The sequence below is a fragment of the Tyto alba genome, unplaced genomic scaffold, assembly GCF_018691265.1.
Source record: "Tyto alba isolate M040663 unplaced genomic scaffold, T.alba_DEE_v4.0 Super-Scaffold_45, whole genome shotgun sequence".
NCBI classification, from domain to species: domain Eukaryota; kingdom Metazoa; phylum Chordata; class Aves; order Strigiformes; family Tytonidae; genus Tyto; species Tyto alba.
This window is the reverse complement of record NW_024881321.1, coordinates 42403171-42428346: the sequence shown is the minus strand read 5'-3', so window position 1 is coordinate 42428346 and position 25176 is coordinate 42403171. Positions and strand designations below refer to the sequence as shown.

At 42.0% G+C, this 25176-nt stretch overlaps 1 protein-coding gene across 3 annotated transcripts in view; it reads right to left on the bottom strand.

Annotated features, from left to right (window-relative positions):
- Positions 1-12699: 12699 nt before the first annotated feature.
- AFF3 (AF4/FMR2 family member 3) overlaps positions 12700-25176 on the bottom strand; it is a 332912-nt gene continuing 320435 nt past the window's right edge. For 2 of the 3 annotated variants that reach the window (XM_033004937.2, XM_033004938.2), the window contains 6 exons: positions 23351-23487; positions 21248-21319; positions 18715-18808; positions 14588-14637; positions 14243-14457; positions 12700-12899 (listed from right to left, as the gene is read on the bottom strand). In XM_033004937.2, the coding sequence (XP_032860828.1) occupies positions 12778-12899; positions 14243-14457; positions 14588-14637; positions 18715-18808; positions 21248-21319; positions 23351-23487 (690 nt within the window). In that variant the 3' untranslated portion in view covers positions 12700-12777. Of the gene's footprint in view, positions 12900-14242; positions 14458-14587; positions 14638-18714; positions 18809-21247; positions 21320-23350; positions 23488-25176 lie in introns of those variants that run through there. The other variant, XM_033004940.2, reaches the window with a different exon arrangement.

Sequence of the window (25176 nt, the reverse complement as noted above, 5' to 3'; positions counted from 1 at the left end):
CACAACAGGAGACTCCTGGCAGTAATGGGGAGCAGTGATGTCTTGTGTCAGCCCATCATGAATCATGGCATGCCATAAGCCAGAGCTTGTTCCTGAAATACATTGCTCACCCATAGTAGCAAAAGCTCTGTTTGTGTGCTTCAATATGCGATGGTAACAGGCCATTAAAGGCACATGCTCATGTATGGTGGGGAGTCACAGAGGTGCTGAATATTTTGGGGGAAGCTCAGTTCTTCTGGCATGCACCTGAGATGTTCAGACAGTACCTGCCCTGGCTGTCAGATGCTGCTTGGGAAAATGTGATTTCCCCAGTAAGAAGTAGGAAAACATCCAGCCCCTGACTCTTCAGGTATTGATCAAACAGAATAGAATCACCAGAAGTGACTGCTTGCAAAATAGTCATTTATAATAGGAACATTTAGATTTGGGCCCCCAAAAGCATGCTGGAATGAGTACTTCTGAGAGATGGCAATCCTATATGGGTGTGTGTGTGTGTGTGGGGGGGTGTGGACAGGGGAAGGAAGGATGGAGAGTGACTTGGTACCTGTATTTCTTGTGGTTGTATCATAATACTAGCCTATAAATTATGAACTGCTGCTCTGCAACTGTGGAGATCATGGCTCTCTTGGCACTTGTGGTTTGAACCTGTTCGGCAGCCAACAACCATGTAGCCGCTCTCTCCCCCTTCTCTTCCAGCAATAAGAAGAGACACAGATCCAGGCTTGGGGTTTGAGATAGGACTGGGATGGGGAAAAATCACCCTTCATGGTCACGAGCGAAAGGCGGACTTGTTAGGGGAAGAAAAAAGAACATACATTTATTACAGACAGTAACAACAACACATAACAGAGTAGGACAGTGAGAAGCATTGCCACATCTTGAGAACACCTTCCCCCCACCCCTCCCTTCTTCCCGGGCTCAGCTCTGCTCCCGATATCTCTACCTCCTCCCCCAGCGGCGCAGGGGCAGGGAATGGGGGGTGCAGGCAGTGCTACCGCTGCTTCCATCTTCAGTGGGGGGAGCTGCTGGAACTTGTTCCCCCTGCTCCATCGTGGTCCCCCTCTCACAGGAGACAGTCCTCCACAAAATTCCTCAGACGTGAGTTCCTCCCACAGGCTGCAGCGTTCCCCACACTGCTCTGTCATGGGTCACCAACTTTCTCCAACTGGAGTCCCTCCCACAGCTGCAGCCCTTCCCGAGCTGCTCCGGCGTGGGACATCCCCGCATGCTGCAATCCTCCCAGCGCTGAATTACAGCAGCGGGGCTGCCTTTTCCCACAAGACCCCGGCCTTCTTTGGGCACAGCACCTTGGTCAGGCAAGCAGAAGCCACAGGCCATAAATCAATGTCTGCTCCACCGTAGATCTCCATGGGTGGCAGGGGGGGCCGCCCTGCCGTCTCCCCACAGGATACAGGGGGGTCTCTGCTCCGGCACACCTCCCCCCTCCTTTCTTCCTCCGTTCCCCCAGTGACCTTGGTGTTCACGCAGCTGCCCCAACTCCTCCTCACAAGTCCCACTGCTCCTCACCACGTCCCTTCTTAAATACGTTATCGCAGAGGCGCAGCTGATGGGCTCAGTTTTGGTGCAGAGGTGGAGCTGACTTGGAGCTGGGGGAGCTTCGAGAAGCTTCTCACAGGGGCCACCCCTACAGCCCCCTCCCCTGCTACCAAAAAACCCCACCACTCACTCAAACCCAGGACAGCACTATTTATAGACATTAGTGGTCTTAAGGTACAGGGGCTTGTATTCTACCTCTAACTAAAGAAAAGTTTGGTTTGGTTGTGTGCTCATCCTGTGCCTCACTAAAAATTAGCAGTGACTCTGCTCGCCTTTCCCCAGAGCGCTGCCGCTTTTCACATCTTTGGTTCTGTCAGACACCCCAGTTAAATCCGGTGCCTTGTTAATGAGATCTACTTTGATGAACGAGCCTTTCCTCCTTGCTAGTATGAAGGTTTCAAACAAGCTCACCTGTGAAGGAAGTGTGGAGAAGGCTGGGTGGCTTAAGTAGGAGCACAGGCTACTGCGATGGGTCCCAAAAGCTGTAACACAAAACTAGGCAATTTTTTCCCTCAAAAGAAGGTTTAAGAAAGAGACAGATGAAGCGTAATTGAGACAGAAGGATGTTGATTTCATGGTTTATTGTCACATTAAAAAAGTAATCTTACTGATGAATTAATATTTGCTTTTTAATATAAAAGTGCTTATTCTTACAAATCCTTAAGGCTCATTCTGTTACATTACAGTAGGATTTTTCACCATCCCAGAAACTGTGCTACATGAGTTTTATATGAACTGTGGACATAGCAAAATCTCCAAACAGTAAAACAAGTCATTAATAATTTCATTGCCTTTGTACGCATGAACCTGTTTAATTGTGTAACATAATTTAACATGAAAACAAAGAAAAGCAGAATTTTCTTGTATTTTCTAGTTTGACCCCAGGAGATTTATGTTTTTCTTGAGTGAATGGAACAAATACTATAGTTTTTGAATCTCAGTTTTTCACTTGTACAGCAAAAAGAAAAGAATGAGACAGAGAAGCGTTACAGATGTAGTGTTTACCCTATGTTTCTTACTAAAGAGAAAAGGAATGACTACAAAGCACAAGTACTGTTCATACATGATATATTTACTTTTGTCATGTCCCTACGTTGTACTTTTACTTAGGTAAAGCTCCCACTGAAGCCAATGTGAGTTTTGCCTGAGGCAGGAATAAGACCAGGGCTCTCATGGGGAACATTTTTGATTAACTAGTTTATTATTTTTTGTCTGACAATGGAAGAATGAAATAGGTGAAAGTTACTAAAGCTCTTACTTGTATTGATCACAAGTGGAAAATTACTTCTGGCATATACTATGATACACAGATAAGAGTATACCATATTTATTTTTAATCATAATCAGAGCTATATGAGTTGGATGAGCAGTGAATTTGCAATTTCTACATGAATTTTAGATATCTATTTACTATAAAGACCACTTAATTTTTTGGGGGGTCAATAATTGGGCCAAAATGCAGTAACTAAAAAAAATACCTAATGCAAAATATAAAAAAATAATTTAAAGTATTCTGGAGCAAGGGGGAAATGCTAACTGATCTAATAAATAAGGCAGTTTAAAGCATTTGTGACTGCTACCATGATATATATACATACTTTACAGCATAAATTACTGTACAGAATACTCCGTTTATTAACCTGTGTAAACAATATTGCCTGCTGTATGGGGACATATTGTGGGATTATGGTCAGTGAAAAGATAAACTGCTATAGCTTTGGCAGGGTGGGTGTGGCCTTGGGTAGCACACGCTCAGAGAAAAACATGAGCGATATTTTATGAGCTGCAAATAAAGCCATCCTGACTCAAATAATTTCACAAAAAATCTGCTGACATTTGTTGCTATAAACAAAATATGGAAATGAATCTCTGCAGTTTGTTACAAGAATAATCCTGGTCATAAACTGATCTTTGCGTACCTCATCTGGCCAAGGACCCTCGCTTGGAAGTTTGCTGCAGGAAAAGGGGAGGTGGGGAACAGTCACCACATGCCAGTATCCCGCCGTGCGCCAACTGCCCTGCCAGCGCGCCCGCCGGGGCACTCAGTGGCTGGACCCTGCACTGGGACCGCTGTTTTGGCCTTTTCAGCCACTGATGCTGCGTGCAGCGTGGGAAATGGAGAGGGAATTAGGACTACTGTGGTTATTGCAACTGGCTGGAGAAGTAATGACAAATTTAAGCATCCTGTTTTTTTGGCCGCCTTGTACTGTCTTCCCCTCCCATTTGTTTCCCTCACCCACCCGCAGCGTGGTTTGGTTTTAGCTTCTGCATGGTGGCAGTTCCATGGACGAGAGCCTCTGTGGGATGCCTACCACAACATGGCTCTGGTCAGTGGACACCACCACAGTCCATGTTGCCATTAATAATATGCCCAGGAAGGCAGGGAGTTGCCAAAAGCAATAAGTGTGTGTGTGTGTGTGCACAGCCATGATCTGTGACACCAGTTACCTGCCACGGCCAACACGGAGCGATGTCCCTGTGCTGGAGGACCAGGGGTAAGCCTTGGGCTGCCCGGAGAGCAGCTCTTGCACCACCCAGCTCCTCTGCCTCAGCTCCCGCCCCTCCTGTTGCCATCTGCAGAAAGAGGCAGCCTACCAACGGCACCGCAAGCACCCCTTGACCCGGCTGCTCCAAAGCCCTCAACACAACACTGTGTTTTATACCTCCACCGATAGCCAGCGACACTGCCTGGCCAGCCCTAGGAGCTGCTATGGGGCTGCTGGTCTGTGGGCAGGCCACAAGCCTTAGGTGGCTCTGGTCTACAGACTGTTCATCACAGATAAAATTGCCTTTTTCACATCATGAGTTGAAAAATGCTGTTGAATTTCCGTAAAAGTAGAGTAATATTGGCCTCATGTGGGCTCACAGCCAATGTCATCTCTCGCCATCTACAGAAAAACTGTTTCTTCTGTTTAACGGAAGCCAGCTCTACTTCCAGACAACACATGGAAAAAGTGCCTGCAAGTGTTTAGTAAACTGTAAAATATATTTTCTTGATATTTCAGTAATCTTAATAGAAGAAAAGTGCACAGTCAGTCCTCAAGGAATTACTTACTTCTTTGCATTTGGGCCCAGTGAATTAGAGAGCGGGCAAGAGATCATCCAAGTCTAAAACATATGCTTTAGACATCTCAGAAATAAATATGTTTACCGCATACCTATTTTCCTGCATATCTGCTCCCTCCCAATGTGATCTCAGCCCCATCCTGCATCAGCATATCCTAAGATAATTACCAATTTCAGCAGGCACTCTTGTTAGCAGTGGGTATGATTATAAACCTGGCATGGGATTTATAGCACCTCTATATCTGACCTCATCATCTAAATTCCCTTTGTAGCCACTGGGCAGAAACAAGCACTTCTAGAGCGAGATTATTTTAGACCTTCAGTGCAAGATGAGGTGAATCCCAACCTCCATGTTTAAATCATGACCTTTTTCCTCTCCCATTTCACCTTCTCTTGCTATTTAACCCCAGTGAATTGTTACAAGGCTGATTGTGTGTCCTCAATGGCCTAAACACACCTTGCACAGGTGTGAGACCACCAGTTCCTGCTGGTTCTACTGCAGGGCCATGGAGCGGCAATAATCATTCAAGCAGATCAGTAACACAGTGTCAGGCAATGGTGCTGGGCCGGGAGGTGCTGCTGTACCCCCTCCAGCTACTCTGCTGTTTCACACAGGGTATTTGAGTCACCAGCGCTAAGGGCTGTCAGTCCCCAGATTACTGGTCTCTCCCATCTGCCTTCCAACACAGAGAAGAAGAGCTGGTCAGAAATTGTGCATGGAGTCACCACCACTCACTGTCTCTTCCTCGGGATGGAACTGAGCTCCCTTGCTAGGAATAATGGGAGAAGGTGGGCGCCAGTCCCACAGGTGGGGTGGGAACAAGAAGAAAGCAGAAAGGTCCTGAGCTGCTCAGAGTGGCTCTGCACTGCCCTCCATCTTTTTCTCTGTGAGTAATTTCAGTTGTACCTTGTCCTGTATGGCACAAGCCCAGACTGGGAGGTGGGGCTGAGGAAGAAAATGTCTAGAACTGCAGCAAGTGCCGACCATGGGACCAGGAAGGCAAAATGAAAGGCTGAGGAAGTGAAAAATGAATTACTGTATTGATCATGACGCTGGCTAGTTATGTGTGATTTGTTGAGGAAAGCCGTAAGTCCCCATCTTCTCATACAGCACTTTATGCAAATGGAAGACAGACTTGTTTGTCATGGGTGAAGGCAGACCCCAAAAGGGACCTTGACATCCAAAGGGACCATGACAGACTTGAGGAGACGACCTGTATGAACCTTACAACGGTCAGCAAGGCCAAGTGGAATGTCTTGAACCTGGGTTGTGCCAAGCCCCAATATCAACACAAACAGGGATACACTGATTTGAGAGCAGCCCCACAGAGAAGGACTTGGTACTGCTGGGTGAAAAGCTGGACATAAACCAGCAATGTGCACTCACAGCCTGGAAAACCAACCATGTCCTGGGTTTCATCAAAAGCAGAGTGTCCAGCAGGTCGAGGGAGATGATTCTCTCCCCCTCTGCTCCACTCTGGTGAGACCTCACATGGAGTCCTGTGTCCAGCTCTGGGTTCTCATAAGAAGTACATGGACCTGTTGGAGCCGGTCCAGAGGAAGGCAATGAAAATGGTCAGAGTGCTGGAACACCTCTCCTATGAAGAAAGGCTGAAAGAGTTAGGGTTGTTTATCCTGGAGAAGAAAAGGCTCTGCAGAGACCGTATTGTGGCATTTCAATACTTGAAAGACCAAGAAAGACTTTTTACCAGGGCCTGTAGTGACATGACAAAGGGCAACAGTTTTCAACTGAAAGAGGGTATGTTTAGTTTGGACATAAGGAAAAAAATTTTCACAGTGAGGGTGGTGAGGCGCTTGCACAGGTTGCCCAGAGAAGCATCCTTGGTGAAGCGCTTTATTGATGACTTCTAGAGGGAATGTGTCGGAACAGAGCTGGCAGTTTGACCTGGGGATGGTAGCTAACGATAGTGTGATTTGGGAAGGTAACTCCCTGAACATTGTGCTCTCAACATATCTCTGACTTCCCACCTCCGTTACTGGCAATATGCATCACAAACAGACACATACTTTGTTAAGAGAGAGACTTTTTTTTTTTAATGTTTCATTAAGTGACTAGTCCTCTCTGCAATGAACCACTCTAAAGGAAAATTTCCATTGATTTGAAGTTATTTGAAGTTGGATTTGGAATAACTAATGATTTAAATACTTCTGAGGCTGTTATGAGAAACACACTTGGTACAACTGGGGAGGCAAATTTCTTCAACAGAAAGACAAAGTGACTCAGAGACTTATAAAGATTTGAAATTCTTAGGGCGGCTACACAGCACTCAGTTAACCTACGCAGTTTATCCCATTATGTACTGTTGGGATTCTTCTTCTCTACCAGGATCAAAGTTATAGATACTCGGGGAAAGGCAATTTTGTGTAGGCTGTGACTTCCCTCCAGTACTAAGCACAAGTTTTATATACTCTAGCGCTTACATTGAGACCTTACATGGTATTTAAGGATTTTGAGGGTCTTGTAGCTCTGGACTCAGGGGTGAAATTCATCCAGTGTACTTAGCAGTTTTTTCCATAGCTCTTCTACAGTGCTTTCCTTCTGAGGATACAAAGTGATTTGCAAACATTAATTAATTCTCATAAAGCCCTATGAGGCAGATAAGTGTTAAGTATCCCTGTGTTAGTACATATGAGAAACATGAGACCTGAGTGCCTTATGATCCATGCTGTTCTCTATATTCACTCCCAAGAAGGAATATATGCCTTGGGACAGAGGAAATCCTAATTTTTTTTCATCATTCTGTTGTTTTCCTTGGACCCTCTGGAGTTCTTCAAGGGCAGCCGGGATGAGGCTGGGATTCAAGCTACAGCATGTGAGATTCAGGCTACATAGATCAGAAAAGAGTGGGAGCCTTGCTGTATTTGCTGCTAGTTTTGTGGGGAAAGCAAGGCCCTTTATGCAACCTGTGTGTTACTTGCTCCATGCTCCAGCAGTGTGTTTGAAAGGTAACTTGGGCTGCCAAAGTAGACAACACCCCTGAAAGTGCAGGCATACTTGTGGACTACCAAGAGTAATAAAACCAGACAGCAAGTGGAGGCAGAGGAATTACGTGAAGAAATAGCCCCAGCTGAATCCTGCCCATGTCACTGAGGAAAACTGTAGTCTTTTGAGAGAATGACAGAGACTTGGATGCTCCAAATTCGAGTGGTTTTCCTGTATGTAGCTTTAGTGAGATAAGCACAAACAGGGCCTAAAGTGACTTTCCCAGTTTGTTAATTAACCTTAAGAACAATTTACAGTATAGCAACCAGTAATGCTGGAAATGGAGTCTTGGCCTTATTGAGGGCAAATAGCAGCTTTATGAGAGACATTAAAGTAGCCAAATTTTCATGCTAACAATATTGGGTGAGACATTTTCCTCAATTTTTTGAGACAGACTAGACATAAGATCAACCAAGTGCTTTTCTGAATGCATTCTGACAAATTTATGGTTACATGCCTTCCCAGCCCTCAGTGCAGAACATATAAGGTAATGTAACAAATATAATTATGATAGTGATCAGACCTACCAGGCCTTTTTAAGATGAAAATCAGACTAATTCTCTAGTTTCAAACACAATGTGTTCAAATATGTGATATAGATGCTAACAAAAAGATACCAAAATTAGAGGCATGTTAGGTCTGCACCAACCAAGCTTCTATTGTTATCTTAACAAGTCCATACTCTTCAGGCATTGTTTGTATTTCTATTGTACCAGGAGATTTTGTTCTTTAGTTTGAGGATACTCCCTGAATGGGGGAGGGAAATGTTGCTATCTCTGTGAAAAAGAAACATTTCTTTCTGACATATTAAGCATTAAGAGGATTATGTAAAGGCAAGGCATATTGCAGAAGGAGATGCTCTTAATATATCTTTGACCATGAACCCATGACCCTCCAGAAAATTTAGGAGAGTTAAAAAACCTATTGCTTTGACAATCTTTTAATTTCAAAAAAATCTTGTAAAAAGATCAAGGAATTAAGCCACTGTTATTTACATAAAATTCAACCTTTCCTGCTTAAAATCATGAATCATTTAATGTCACATCTGCAGGATATCTAATGCAGATGCCATTAATCCAAGTCGTTTCGCAAATTCCAATTTCATTTGGATTAAAACCTACAACTAAGTCAGTGAATATTATATACTGTACATGCATTAAGGCTGGTGACTACTAAAGTCTCTTGGGTAGATAAACTAAGCACAGATTAGCCAGGTCTAAGGATATGTCCTCATCTAGGGAAAAAAAGTTATCCTGACATTTTAGTGATGTAGATTTGAATCAGTAGCCATGAAAAATGGTTGAACATTTGTATTACAAAAGAGATACTATGGCACAGTCCCAAAGGCGCATTTCTTATAAATTAATTAGCTGCACAAATTATTTTGATAACAGTTACTGCACTTCTGAGGTGATATGGCTGCTCAGTGATGAGTACTTGATGGTCAATGGTAGGCACTAGTAATATTCTTCATGCCGAGTGACTTTTATTACTATTTAGATTTACAGTATATACAAATGTGTTTGTATCTACACTTAGGGCTTGATCTCCTAACCTCCTTTACCTAAGGCCCTCTGTTCACTCTAATCTCTTCCTTTGGAGCCCTGTGATATTTGGATAAAAGAAACAGGCAAACAAGGGGTTAGGGTATCTTGCCATGAGACAGGGAGGACTATGCGTGGCTTTTGGCCACACTTGAACCTCTGCATATGCTTTGTTCTTACCTGTCATTCATGCCACCATGGGATACTATAAAGGATTAAGGCCAAGAGGTCTGTATGATCTTGCTGTCTGTGAGGATTCTACAGGCTGCTCTGCATTTGTTGCATCCACTTGCAATACATGATTCCTTTGAATCCATTCCCATTGCTTTACCAACCCTGACTGATTCAGAAGCCTCTGTTTGTAAGCAAACCTCTCCCTCCAGGCATAATCCTTCTGGATTTGTACAGAATGAATTCCTACTTTCACAAAATGAACCTGAATGTTACTATGGTGTAAAGAAGCCTGCATGTTCCCGGACTTCTACAACAGATTAAAACAAGCCAGCGTCTTTCATGGAACCTCAAAGAAGGACTGTTTTCTCTGGTCCCATCCACAACACACAGTGCACCTTTGACTCATGGCAAGGTGCCTAAGACTATTCTGTGTCTTAACGTGGAACATATGCTTAATTGAACGAGACCTAAAAGCCACATGCACTTTTCCAGACCAGGCCCTAAGAAGATGAAATGAAGTATTTGTTGTCATCATGCCACATTTGGTCATCTAAAGGACAGCAACCATATACAGCAAATAGGCTGCACAGAAGGGTATTCTATTCTAAATAACATCACTAAAATAGCATAGCTGCAAAAAATCCTGTGGAGAGAATGCCAAAACCTCTAATCCATTTATATGTCTAGTTGGTTTAAATGGCTGCTATTTCATCCTGTTACACCACCAGAAGTTAAGGCTCAGTGTGCTCATCAGACAACACAGATGCTGCCAGCATAAAAACTAAAAACTAGTGTGTTTTTCCATGGAAGCAATGGGTATTTTAGCTGGAATAATTCAATATAAGAATAATGTACAAGAAAGGACAATCATCTACAAGAGATCCTTAGTACTTGGAAATGTTACAGCAGGACAGCATTAATTCTTGCATTTCTTTGAAGTTTCTTGACATATTACATCCATACAAAGAGTTCATCATGATTAAGAAAAATATCCCAATCTTAGTAAAATAAACTTGCTTCAAAGTTCTATATTTGAAACTCAAATGCCACATGTGCAATAAAACTAAACTCCATTTAAGGCAAGTAATATATGTCACTTCTAAAATTTCTCGACATTAAATAGCAGTAAGGGCTCCCAAACTCCCAAACTTATCTGAAGATAAACATCATAGGCACTGTCAAAGAAAACAGAAGCTAATCTAACCGGAATTTCACTTTTCTGATCTGAAGAGAAATCCCACAGTACCTTCATATGGTATTGAAGCAGCTGACAGAATCCATTGCTACTAGTCTAGTAAATCATGACAGACTTCCACAGCTGGAGATCAGGCAAGTGATAAAACAGAAAGGCACTGATCAAGTTCTCCATGATACTTGTGAACCAAACAAACTGTGTTGCTTCTGGGATGGGTAACAGCCAAAGTTAAGAGTGACGGGAGGACTAGGAGGATGTGTATTTTGTCATTTAAAGGCAGGTCCGTGTTCACTCTTAAAACCATCCACACTGTAGCACCCAAGTCCGTGCTAAGAGGTGACCACAGCCTGAGCTCAAGACTTCTCTTGAGGGGGAAGTATCTGAGCACCAATGGGCAGATAGTATTGGCCCAGGATGGCTTGGGGCTGAGCAGGTCCTTGGTAGCTACCTTGCCGAGCTGCTTCAAAGAACGGGGTGAATGCTCTGAGTCTGAGCAATAGTTGGAGTTATGGTAAGCAACCTTGACAAAAAAATGCAGGTATGGGGGGCTCAGTGTGCTCTCCAGTCCACTCTTTACCACAGGGTACATACAGCCTGTGTTACCAAAGACGTTTTACTGAGAAAACGTGCCACATTGTTGATGTATTTTTTTTTCAAAACGCAGCTCTTTAAAAATGGGGGGAGGAAAAAGAAGGCAGCAAGGACCAATCAGTCAACTAACAATATCAGTGGCTACTTCTACTTGTATCTTCTATTGAAAGAGTCTTTTGCATTCACGTTTCCTCAATATATAAGTAAATTAGATTAGAAAACAACAGTTGAAGGGTTCAGTCAGTGACTCAGATAAGAACAGTCCATTGAAAGTCACCGGAGCTGCTGACTTGAGTAAAGGCTGCAAATCTGATTGCAAAAAATGTACATTTCCAATACAGAAAAAGAAAACTAAATGTGTGAAAACCACTGAAAAGGAACAAAAATGCACTGAATGCATGCACAGTTGATATGAACTGGCCTTGACCTCAACTGACCCAAATTAAACTCCAATTATTGTGGGATTAATTCTTCTGGCATGAAAAACACAGCCTGTCAACAGGAACTGAAAACATCCCATAAATAAAGAAATGTTAAAGCCTAATTGAGGATTATGCTTGAAGAGTGAGAGGATTATGATAGGAAACAGTTCTTAGCCTGATGAGCAGCAAACTCAGCTTCCCAGAGAAAGGAAATTGCATGTAATGCTCCCATACAGCCTAGAAGAAAATGCTGCAAGCTTCTGCTAGGTGAAAAAGATATGAAAGTCAAACTCCGTGGGATGAAGCCTTCCCATGCAAAGCCAACAACTGTTATAGATATATCTCTGTCTCTGTGTGTACGCAGCTGAAATTAACACATTTTCTCTACTGAGTGGATTGCAGTTTGCCATATTTTTTCATTTATCTATTTACTGTCAGTAACAGAATACAATTTTCCACCATCTAAGTTCTTGCTATCAACCTATCTATTTTCAGGATTTTTGCTTGGTACTGTAGGTTATACAATTGGTGAGGAGCTGAACAAGAGGTAAAGTTACTTAAAAAGACAGGAGATAAAGAAATGCATGCAATTTGTTGAAACTTATTGCACATGTAGGAATGCCATCTTTCTCCAACTTAAATGTGGACTGCACAACTCCTCTGTGTGCCCCAGTGGGGAAGTAACAGGGAGATGGCACATAAATATTGAAACTTGTGTGACGCGTCCATGCTTGCAGTAAAAGTTCTCCATGTCTATGATTTGCCCTCATTCATTCCAGTTCAGGAAAGCTCTTGTGTATGTGCTTAAGCTCTGCTGAAGTCAACAGGACTTCAGTACAAGCTTAAAGTTAAGAATCTATTGAGAGCTTTCTTGAATACAGATCTGTGCTTATTGCACTTGGTTCAATCAACACATGAAATTTTGGTTTCTGAGTTTTTCAGCACAAGAATAGAACGGGTATGTTTTGTGCATTAAGATCAGTATTTCTAGCATATGAAAATGTTTGGAGAGTGGTATAGAACAACTCATTCTGAAGAGACATCATTGTATATTGTACATATGCACACATACATGTCTACACTCAGAAAAATTTTGCTCAATATTGAAGAAATATTCACCTTTGTTTGGATCAATGCTGTGGTTGACTATTTCTGTAGCACAGTGTCCAGAATAACTGAATTATCCATGAAAGGTATACTGTCCATGTGAATGGCACACAGTCATTATGACAAGTGAGCGCTATTTCGCACCCAGTGAAGTCCTTGTTGAGTGTACTGAACTAAATGCTCCATACTGCTGTGCAAGGTGATAGGTCCCATCAATGCATCCAAGTCGTTAAAAAAATCTACAGGGAAAAAAATATTAAGCATCAGAAGAGCAAAGCTGTATTTGCTACTTGTCACCCTTTAATAGATTTTATTCTCTTGCAGATCTAGTGAAGCTGAACATTTCATGGGAATGAAAGTTTAGTGCTGGTGAGAGTAATTTTAAAGCCCTGTCGTTCATGATGTTACAGGCTGATGTACAACAAATTTTCTGTTTAAAGAACAGTGAGTTCTTTGGCTTTGTTTTTCATTAATTTCCATTGAGTCTTAATAAAGCAAACACATGCTGGGCAAGATTTATTTTGAGATTAAGGACAATTAAATCAAAAATTCTACACACAAGTGTCTATCTATACATATGCTAGATATCTAAGGTACCGTGACAGACAAATAGAGGCCTGTACAACATGGTCATCCCAGCCTAAAGAATAATTTGGCTAACTAGCCACTAACGACAAAATTCAGTTGCCTACTGAGAGGCATGCAGTGCCTATTTGAGATGCCCTCTGGCAGTTGATTACATAGAGTCTGGACCGGCAGATCTAACACAGGAAGTCCAGGAGACATCTGGAGTGGCAGTGTGGGTAAGGATACCACAAGTGGCATTTGGCAGCTGTGGCTAGGCAAGTGATTTGTATCTCTGTATCCCCTTCATGGTGAACTGAGCAGCTTTCTGAGTTCTGCTGTTTGTATTGAACAAAGCTCCGTCAACTGTAATGGGAGATTAGCCCCCCAACTCATCTATACACACCTACACTTAGGTGTCCTCATTTTGATTCAAATCCTGCCCATGTCCCTGCCTGAAATACATAAATCAGCCTGAAAACCAAGGAATACTTTTTCATCAAGTCAGATGCTCATGGAAACCAGTTCATCTGAGAGAAGTCTGATTTGAGGAGGGAGGGAGGCACCTCTTTCCCATCTGTGTCTGCTTGGATGGGGGAGGGCTAGGGGGCTATTAATTCCTTCTGCAGAAAGGAAGTGGTGTGCTCCTGCTTTTTGGTGTGGTCTGGCTAAATACATCCCATCCAGCTCCGTGACTTTGGGGCAGGAAGCTGCCCTGTCCCCCCCACACCTTTCTCTCCAGAATGACATAGATGGCAGTGAATGCTACCCAAAGCTATGTCTGTGACCTGTCTGTGACCAGTCCTGACCAGCTAAATAAAGAAAAAAATTAGATGCTTGTGAGCAAGGCAGTTATCAAAATTGCCTTTTGGGGCTGTTTTGGAACAAACTAGGAGTGCACTGAAGAAAAAATCACCTCTGCAGTCCTACTTTGCAGACAGGATTCCTATCAAAATAGTTATTTTTCTGACTGAAATCATGTGATGGTTTTCTAGAATAGTCCAGTGCCTTGACTCACCTCTGTTTTCCTTGGCCAGGTTGTCAGCCATCTCCCAGTAGTCATAGCTGTGCAGGATGCTGTTGGTGATGCTGACGTGGTTGGCGGCCATCTGATGAATGCGCTGCGGAATGCTGATGATAGGAGATGGGGAAGGGGCCCCTGTGCTCCCCTGGGATCCTACAGAGCTGACTGGAGAAGGGCTAGGGGACATGGGTGATGGAGTTCCTGTGCTCCTGGAAACAGATATTAATACAGTTACTTAGAAGGTGCTGGGATTGAAAACATGAGAGTATCAGAACATACTGCAGTTAAGAAAATACAATTTCTGACTGCCAATCTGATGTGAGTTTCCGTGTGACTTACTTTCCACTAGCACCCCAAGGAGATGGGTTCTGGGCAGCTTTTGATGAATTCTGTAAAGGAAAAAATAATTCACAATGCATATGGTTTATATAAGACTGTGAAATTAAGAATATTAAATGGTATGAAAGTAAAGAAATATAAAGAAAAAATTGTGCAGATAGAGGTATTCAACTCTCATGATGCAATAAACCCACTCAACCTGGTTAGGCATTATGATGAAGCAGTGCTGCAGCACAGACAAATCACAGTCTGTTAAACTCCCCGGGATGGGGGCTGATTAGGAAAACATGTTAGCTGAAACTGAAACTTTTCACAGAAATCCTAGGAATTCAGGAGAAAGTGCTGCCAGGACTCTTTGTGAGGTTTGGGCTGGAATTTCTTGTGATAGAGAAAACCAGAAGGATCTCCTGCCCCCAAAGACAAATATTCCCACAGGACCTGCGAGGCTGTGTAGGTCTGCTCAGCCTGGTGGACCACAGGGATGTGAATCTGAGGCTCCCTCAACTCAGGTGAGTGTTTTAACCACCTGGCTTGATAATCTCTCTCACATTTGCTCCTCTTGAAGCTGTTCCTCTTGGTATGAATGTGGCAGCATTCACAGGGTCAGAGAGACTGCCCTTGTAGACTGGAGGTTCTTCTAGCTGAAAGGTGCCTCAGAAGGGGACATTGGATCATTTACAGTGATGTCTTGTATACCTGCAGTCATGAAGACTCTCACTGGTATACTGTGCTTAGGCTAAATAATTTCATTGCTTGAGGAGAGACTACCTTGTAAAAGCACTACATTTACTGAGCAGGAGAAATTCAGGTATCTGCAATAATGGAAACAATAGCTAAATTGATTCTAGTAGTCAATCTGTAAGAGCTGGTGGGAGTTTACTGGCAGGTTCCTGCCCACTTGACCTGTGGGAAAACTCCTCCCCTCTCCCAAATGCTGCAACTGATTTAATCCTGGGATTGTGAGAAAGAAGGGTGTAAAAAACAAAAGTCTAAGAAACTCCCCATCTGCAGCCTCTTATTCAGCAGTGGCCAGTCTCTGATTCTTCAGAGCAAAGTAACCTCCTTGCACTCTCCCCTGAAACCATATATGCATGTAACTGTGTGCTGGTGAACATCCCTCCCTTCTTGACAACCACGGGAGACCAAGTGAAGTCCTGCAGCTCGAGATCTGTTTATGGATATTGTGTAAATGCAAGGCTGCAGGTGTTGCAAGCTGCAGGAGTTACAAGCATTAACAGCAGTACAAAAACTCTTGGTCTCCCATGGCTTAGGAAGGAAAAATGATAAACAAGGTGCTTCAGAGCTTCATGGATTTCAAGGCCAGGAGTAATCCCCCAGGACACTCAGTCTGCAATTTCCCTTTTCTACCAATCATGGAACTTCTAGCAGGAGCAAAATTACTTAATTTTTTTTTTGTATTTTATTATTTTTAAAAAGGATAGCTAGTCATTATAGAAATGCTAAGACACTATTTGTCCTCCTTGTCCTCCTGTGTCCTGTTCTAATGGTTAGTAGGCCCCACAGTTAGAAAAACAGATTCTGTTTCAGGGTTTCAAGATTGAATTTTCTTAACTTCAGAGCTAGCTTTTGGATTTTATTGGTCCAATGCCAGCAAAACTGCATGTCGCCTGGTATTATCAGCTCTGTTTCCAAATACACATCCTCTCTTAACCTGTTCTGTAGTAAGCTGGACATATCTCCTGAGCCTCTCTTCAGAAAGTTTGTTTTCTCAATTTTGATGTGTCCTCTTGTGTTCCTACATCTTCCACACGCACACCAACACTGGGTGTATTTTAGCAGTGATCACATCAGCGTGGTGTGTGTCCTGGCATTCTTCCTGCCAGGCCTTCTATGTCCTGGGTAAGTGGTATGAAAAACAAGCTTTGGAGTGTTCCACAGGTGGTTCTTCCTTCAATGGGTTTTCTTTTTTTTTTTTTTTTTTTTTGGGTGGGGGGGCAGGAAGAGCTAAGGTGTGAAAAGAAAAAAATTAAAAGTTCTCATTTACTATCCTAAATAGAACCAATCTGGGAATCTGGGAATCCTTAACATTTGCTCCTCTTACAGAATAGGTTCTTTTTTTTTTTTTTTTTTTTTTTTTTTTTCTGATCTGTCTCAGAACTACTGGACTTCATCTTTCTAGTATAATTGAAACTGAGTACATGTTATTACAGAGTTGGAGGCAGGAGAATACAGAAATTGAAGTGGAGTAAAGGATACATTTGCTGTAAATGTAACCAGCCTCTGCCTTACTGTACAACTTCCCACACCTTTTTCTTATGTTTTAGGTATATTACTCTAGTTTCCTCTCAGTTCTGCACCAGAAAAGTGGGGGTAAGGATTCTAAAGAGCGTAATGTTGTAAGAGAGCATCCCACTTTGTTTATTGCTACCCATTCTCCTGATTTCGTTATGCTCTCCAATGTGTCTGGCCCTTGAATATCCGTGGCTTCTTTTTAATTCTCTAATGCACTTTTTTTTATAAAGGAAATAAAATACTTAAAAGAAGATTTAAATAATAATTTTTTCTTTTCCAAAAGAAAAGTGTGTCTAATTTTCCCTGAAAATGTGTATGACAAAGTTTCTTTGATAATATATGTGGAAGTTCTTAATGCAGTCAGCATTTCATGTCACTTGGTTTTGAAAGCTTTTAGATGCCAAATATGAAATGAGTGGAGAATTGTCTTGTTTTCCACAGAAAATTATAGCAAATGGATTTTTTTTTCCATTTTTACTTTCAAAGGTGAGAATACTTTCTAATGTGAAACTACGCTATCATTATATCAGCAGGAGCCCTGCAAAAAAACAAGCTCATCTTGGCTATAGTAGAGTATAAGTCCATTTTATGTTTGCTGTGAAACAGTGTCTGTCTGTTAATAGGAGACATTCTACATGGTTGAGAGCCTGACCATCCTGTTCTTAATGCAGGTATTCTCTGAACTGGTAAAGAAAAATAAAATACTGTAATAGGCACATATTTCTTTCCCTTGAAATCAAGTCATTGTTAGAGAAACATAACATGTTGAATTATATATTGCTAAATTTTTAGAAGCAATTACAGTGGCTTCAATCTCAGTTTGACAATAACGGATCTGTCAGTTTCCTTCACTGTCTTCATGTGTTCAGAATCTGGTCATGAGGATTCGTGCTTGTATTTGAATTTTTTTATTAACAACATGTCAAAGGATGGATGTTTTTCATTTCAAGGTACCTCCCTCTGCAAAAAAACCTCAATGGATGAGCCCTGTGTTCAAAGATGAATGGCTGTTCAGGTGCTCCAAAGCAGTTTGTCTTAAAGTACTTGTATGTTCATGTTATTTTTTTTTTTTTTTAATTAGAAAGATAAGTGCTAATATTGTGTTTGTAGATCAAATGCTGGATGGACTGACTGGTAGGTGAGCTCCGCCTGAAAGGTTTTGTTCTTGAGATACTTTCCAGAGAAAAGGTGCCTGTCAAATAAAATATATTAAAATACTTTGAATGACTACCTGTCTTATTCAAAATAACTAGGTTTTGGACCTGGAAGGGAGTGTAAAATGGAAGCAGTAGCAGGCGAAGCAAAGCAGGAAGGGGAAGCCAGCAGTGCTGTGTCAAGTACATGGCAGGCGGTTTGGCTGCGCTAAGATGCTTTCAGGCAGTTCCCACTGAAGTTAGTGTGGGCTGTTTGCCAGTTCCTTGCGAAAGAATGTGTCCCACTGCACCATCCCACCTATCGATGCTGCTACGTGGAAGTCCTGCAGCTGAGGACCTATCTAGGTCAAAGTCTTCAACTCACAGGTAATTTAAGGGCAAGTGTAATCCTGGAGGGGATTCTTAGAGCAAAATCTGCAAAATCTATTCACAACAGAGCTGGATAGCACTAGACAATGGACCAAGAATAAGCTGAAAATGCCTGTTTGTTAGTACAATACATTTCTCATCCTTCATGAAGGGATACAGTGTGTATCTTGCAAAGAGGGGCCCTTGTGCAGACAGCAGAACTGACTAGAGATCAGGTGTTGCCATGGGAGTCTATGGTAAAACTCTACCGACGTCACAGGGGAAGAACTAAACCCAGCACAGCTACTGTTTTAGTAAGATGTATTGCCTACTATTACACACTGATCTAAAAACATGTCATAAATAATGCACCTTGAAATACTCAATAAGTGCCTTTGAATACTTCACTGCATGGTCTCTCTTGAGTCGGAACATCCTCCAGTACAGAAGGGCCAGGCAGCGGTAACTAGAACAAAAGGGAGAGCAGAAGGTAAAGCGTGCTGCCTGAACAGAAATCCCAATTAATTATCTTAAATTCTCAAATGTTATAAAGTGGAAGGCTGGCAGCACCTTGCTTACAGTTTTTAATCACAATTTGTTTACAGTACTTCACACTTTTCCATGGATTCATGAACAAGGCTTGGCATTACCTCCAGGACAGGTCACACTGACAGATGCTACTGGTGAGGCACTAAACAAATTACAGTCAGAAGGGTTTGCGGGTTTGGGTTCCCAGGCCTTGACTCTGGCTTGAAGTCTGCACATTTGACCGAAGGCCTCTCCCATGAAAAGGTCATTACAGGCCTGGACTCCAACATACGCATTGTTTTGTATTTCTTTTTGAAAATGCAAAGGCAGCCTTTTAGGGTATCTTATCCTGGGCCTTTATTACAACAGCCTGGAGCTTGTGTAATGAACTAGATTTATAACGGGTGTATTTTGTGTACACCCAGGAGTCTCCTCCAACAGCTGGACATAGCTGGGAAACAGGGAAACCTCAGACCTGCCCAGATTTCACTGGCCAAGCTCTGCTGTGGGAAAACAGAAAGGAGACTGTGTTGGAGCCTGGGGGCTATTTCTAGGCCACCTGCCCATTTTGTTCCTCAGAGGAAACCAGCAGTGTGCTGAAGAATTCAATGTACTGTACTGGAACTGTCTGCCCTCTTGCTCCTTGTTAGTCTGCAGAGTGCTGCACACCTTTAATGCTTTGTAATTAAATGATGGTAATAGCCATTAACTATAATCATACATGACAATAACTGATAATCAGCATTCAGGACACACAAGCTCTTTTCTTTGCTATTGGTTTAGGTGTACCGGTCTGTTTTCCAAATCAAGACTCACCACCACCTTTTCCCAGCAAGCTTTTTGATCGGCAAGTGTGGGATTGCCCCTTGGTAACACAGCTTTTGAAGAAAAAATCTGGTGTGTTTTGTTTTTAATTTGGCAGCAGGGCCCTTGTGTTTAAAAAGTGGTATTTTAAAAGCAGAGCCAACCCAAAGCACCAGAAGGTGGCTTGAGTTTGGAAGCTCAGAGCACTCCTCAACGCCCCGCGCCCGGGAGCTGCACAAACCTCAGCAAACCCCCCGCATTAGCGAATTGCTCTGGGGAAAAAATACACAAAAAAAAGAAAAAAAAAAAAAAAAAAAAGAAAAATACAAAATTCCAGCGAGGGTTTCTCAAGCCGTTTGCCTCCTGTCTTGAAAGCAGGCGGTGAATTTCTGCCTTCGGCCGCTGGAGGACAGTCTCTCCTCAGGAGAAGCGGCGCCGGGTGCGGCGGCGGGGTGGGGGGCAGCTGGGGGAGGCGGGGTGGCCTGGGAGCCATCATAACTCTCCCTCTGTCACCTTCCCAGGTACAGCACATATGCAAATGGTGTCAGCTCATCTGCTGGCTGGCAGACGGGGAGTTAAGATTGCTATTCATCGCCCGGAGAAGGCACCGTCTGGCTTTCCCTTGCTCTGACCTTTCTGCGGGAACAGATGCAGTGGTTCCATGCTCCGGCATCTCTGAGCACCCTGCCGAATAAGGCTTCATTCTTTTTTTTTTTTTTTTTTTTTTTTTTCCCACCGTTCTTTAGTCGTTTTCCCACCTATGCATTTTTGAAAGCTATTGCCAGGCACGCATCCTGTGCTCCGCCCGGTGGCACAGCAAACCAGTGACAAAGAAAGGGCGTTTAAAAAAAAAAAAAAAAAAGCATCTCAGAATATTTTGTTCTTTTTTATACCAATGATTAATTAGGACTCTTTATTTATGGAGGCTAAAGATGCATTTAATTTGGATTTTTAACAGATGGTTAATAGGTGTTAAAAACATACTTGCTGATTGTAAATGTCCACTTACTGAGAATCACTAACCATGTAATAGTTATTTTATGTATTAACTACATAGATATTAAATTAAAATTTGATTTTAATAACATTTTAGTATCTTACTAGCAATCAGCAACCATCCTATAGAATCTAGGGTGCATACATATAGATCTAGAAATTTCAATTAAGAAGGTAATCCAAGAAGCTTAATTATCACCATCACTATCTCCCTTCATATAATGCAAATATAATTTATGATTATTTGGCCTAAAATGTCAGCCACAAAAGAAATTACTGAGCTATTGGTGCAAAAGTACATCACTCATAAAAACAACAAACCGTCAGGCATTTAAAAATTAATTATGCTGACATACCATAGCTGACCTGTCACAGTCAATAAGTATGAATTGCTTATTTACAGAGACAGAATGCAGACCTGGTACAGTGATACAAGGGCTGGACCTTTCCGGAGCAGAAAGTATTCTCTTAATTTCAACAGACAACATAATCCTATCTGGCTGTGTCCAGCATCTGATTTTCAAGAACTGGCTCACTGCAGAAAAGAAGCCCTCTGAGGAAGTCTTGATCTACTAACCATAGTGCTGCCAGCTGTTTGTCTTCTGGTGTGGAGTTGGGGCCTGAGTGGGTTTTTAGTCTCACCACGTACCTTAGGCAAAAGGAAAAACAATACAATGTGAGTTAACTGAGACAGCTTTATATTACTGATCAGAGAGCTAAACTGGCTGATGTCATTTGGTCTGCCCCCTTGCACATATTTTCTCAAGTTACCAGACATACATGTGCTTTTTCTGGTTGTGTTTCAGCACTGTTTTGGCACTAGCAGTGCCTCCCTGCACTCTTTAAACAGCAGTAACCACCTTGAACATCCATCAGTCCAGAGGGCAGCCTAGCTGGCGAGGTGATGCTGTCCTACCAAAATAACCTCTGCTGCTCTGGAGACCCAGTTATGCAGAATTCAGGCAGAATGGATTCCACAGCATTTGAAGGCAGCCAGCCTGCCTTGGAGCTGGTGCTGCCCTCACCCTGCTAGCTCTGAGCGTGTCTACCCAGATTTGTTCCTCCGAGCAGAGCACGGCAGAGGGGCAACATGTGGCTTAGAGCTATTTTTGCTCATATGACATTACATTCAAATTCTATAAATATTAAACATCCACAGAGGTAGCACTGCTGTTTCAAGAGTGTATGTGCTATGCAATCACAAATTAGTTTCTGAAAATCTCAGCTTCCAGCTGAATACCTGAACAATGGACAAGGTTAGGACAACACACATCACTTCTGGGCTTGCTTCCAGAAAAATACCTGTTCCTCATAATTAGTTCTTTGTGGTTTTTTCTTATCTTTGTTTTCAAACTTTAATCCTGATATTTGTGCAAAGATTCGGTATGAACATTTTGTTTCAACAGGCATACCCAGTGAACCACTTATTTTTTTGAGCTGCAGCAAGTGAGATCAGCAATTCACACTGCAACACAACCACAGCTACACACATTATTGAAAGCTATGGATATGCAAGCAAAATTCATTTCCAGAGTTAGGACCATATATTTACTATCATGAGAAAACACAGGGCAGACAAAGGCAGAGCTTTCTGCCTTTTGGAAAAAAAAGAAGGGAAGACTTGAAGAGATGGTAGGTACTATTCTCTTAGTGAAAAAAAAAATACTTCATTTTGTTTGTTGTTCTAAACTTCCAGTTAGAAAGCTGGTGTCAATCCACTGAAATGCATGAGAAGAGAGCCTTAATTGGAATAAAATGCCAATGGAATTGTTAACATGAGGGAAAATCTTCACATCAACACTAAATCCAAAAGAATGCAATTGTTTTAGAAGATTTGCTTCATTATGAATATGATTAAAAATGAAAATGTTTTACTTCCTATGAACTTCCTAGTCCTGACGAGAGCTGTGGGGTTGATTGTCCTGAGGAATGATGCCATGGTCACTGACAGTGCAGCTGTAGCCACTAGTGTGCCTGGACTCACCCTTTTATGGAGAGAGTCACTCAGCTGCTGTGATGATTTTGACCTTTGTTTTCTCTACTGGTACTGTCAATAATATTAACTATTAGGACCAACTATAACAAAGAAAAGGACTTAAGAGGCAAACTTACTTCACAGGAACTGGGGGTGGGACTGAATTCTAGACTGTCCTGTTTGGAGAGCCATGAAGGTGACTGAATGTAGAGGTAACTTTAGTGTGAGCTGGACTGCTTTTGGGACTCCACTGATTACGATAGGAGCATACACACCAAATGGACCTTGAGTGTCCATTTTTCTATCACTGTTCACATCTTCTTTCAGGTAACCTTTAAACTGTGATCTTAAACACACTACAACATTTTGCAAACTACCACTCCATGAGAATGTTTTGATATGATTTATTATTATTTTTCTCTTTTGAGTAGGATAGGGCTTGTATCATAAAACTCTTGAATTAATTTGCAACTCAAGTAATACAAAAAGCTTTGGGATTTTTTTTTTTTTTTCACTCTACACAGTTTTCTGATTTAATTTCCGTAGAAATCACAGATAATACACATACATTACATTTGACTGACCAGGCACTTGGGAGGACCTCACTTATCCCCATTTACTGTATCTAGTGAATTATGTGATAATATAGATGAGCATGTTTGCACAAACAAGAGTAATTCCCAAGGTCATCTCCTCCTTTCCTACCTGATGAGTTCAACTGTTTCTGAATACATTGTATAAGGGGATTTAGATTCCATTGGGCCTTGCTCCATTGCATTTCCACACTCAATAAACGATAGTGCTGCTTCTGCATAATTCAGTGCCTTTCCAAACTTTTCCACCTAGAGGGAAAAAATGAGGACACAGAGAAATAGTGTAATCATCAAGATATGGTTACATTTGATGGGATATTTTCAACATGAATTGTGAACTTGATACAAGTTGGTATATCTTCAGATTCACAATTTTTCCTATGAGAAAGCTAAAACCCATCAAACCCTGTACATCAGGGAAAATCATAAGATACAGATAAAAAAAAAGCTATGAGGTGTTATTTGGTCCATACTCTTGTGTCCAAAGAAGGATCAACTCTGCCTAGGATACTCCTGACAGATGTTTGTCAAAGCTTTCAGTGCTGGAAATTCCACAAACTCATCTGACCTTTTGTTCCAGCTTTCATTAAAAAGGGTTTCACATACCTTTGCAAATGTAGTTTTTCATTATTCAACAAAGAAAGGTAATGGCTTTCTTGAACTAAGAGAATGAGAATTAAATACTTTGACTACTAACTCTTACTCAAAGGCTCATCTCTGTTCTCATGTCTTCTCTATCTCTATAATTTCCAGCACTGCTTGACCACACTCTCCTTGTCAGGAATATACTCTTCCTCTTTCAGGGACTGCTCTGCTCGCTCAGCTTCTTCTGCCATCCTCCTTACTTGCCCCATTTTTTCTCCTATTTTCGGTACTCCTTTGACTCCGTGTGTGTGTATTTGTGTACTTGTGGATATACGTGCATCTATGTCCTCAGTGATGGCATATATGCAAATATGCATATAATATTCATATGTGTACACTTCCATACCACTTATCTGCTCTCAGAATTTCATTTTTGATGTGGACAGAGATGAATCATACTAATACCTCTCTGTCCTGACTTCTCTTTCCTTCAGTCAGAACTCCTGCGGTACATAAAGCCCATTAATGGACTGGATGCATTTGGTTGAAATCCGATGCACACAGTGAAAGGTTAATGGACCTTATTCTTTTCCAAGGGATAAAGATTTTAAATAGTAACTTTGGAATGGCACACTGGCTTCAATCTATTTTAGGTTTTTATATGACTCCCACTGCAATCATATCAGAGAACTTCACAAACTTTTTATTATATTTCTCTTCCCAATGCTCTTGTGCTGGTGGAAGTGCTATTATCCCAATTTCACAGATGGGGGACTAAGGAGCAGAGAGACTTACAGTAATTTTCAGACTGCTCACTCTAAGTGCCTATGCTAGGTATTGCGGTGCCAAAGTAGGAGGTACTGAGCCCAGCAAGGTGATTCAAAGTGCCTGGAGGCACTTTGGCAACATGGCAATTCCTCCAGGATCCCTACACAGTCAAGGAGGGAGAGGAAGTACCTGCAAAGGGTGATTCACAAGGTGTAAGTAAGGTGCTGGTCCACTGTGTAGGGAAGCTGAATGTGAAAGATATTTCAATCACCTAATACTGATGGGAGGCTATTTAAACTGTGCCTAAGTGACTTTCATGCAGGAAACTTGTGGCAGAGCAGAAAATAATGCTTGTACCTCCTGTTTCTGGGAGTCTACCATAAAAACATTTCTCTTCAGGCTAAGAATTTCCTTTGCATATTAAGTAATCTTTTCCATCCTGTTTAAAGCAACACACTAAAATGCACCATTTGTACTTCTCCACAATGTTTTCTGATTTAAGACTCACTTTAGAGTAATACGGAACTGAATAAACCATGGAAATTTGTGCTAATAAACTCAGGTAGAGTGTAAAACTCAGTGTTA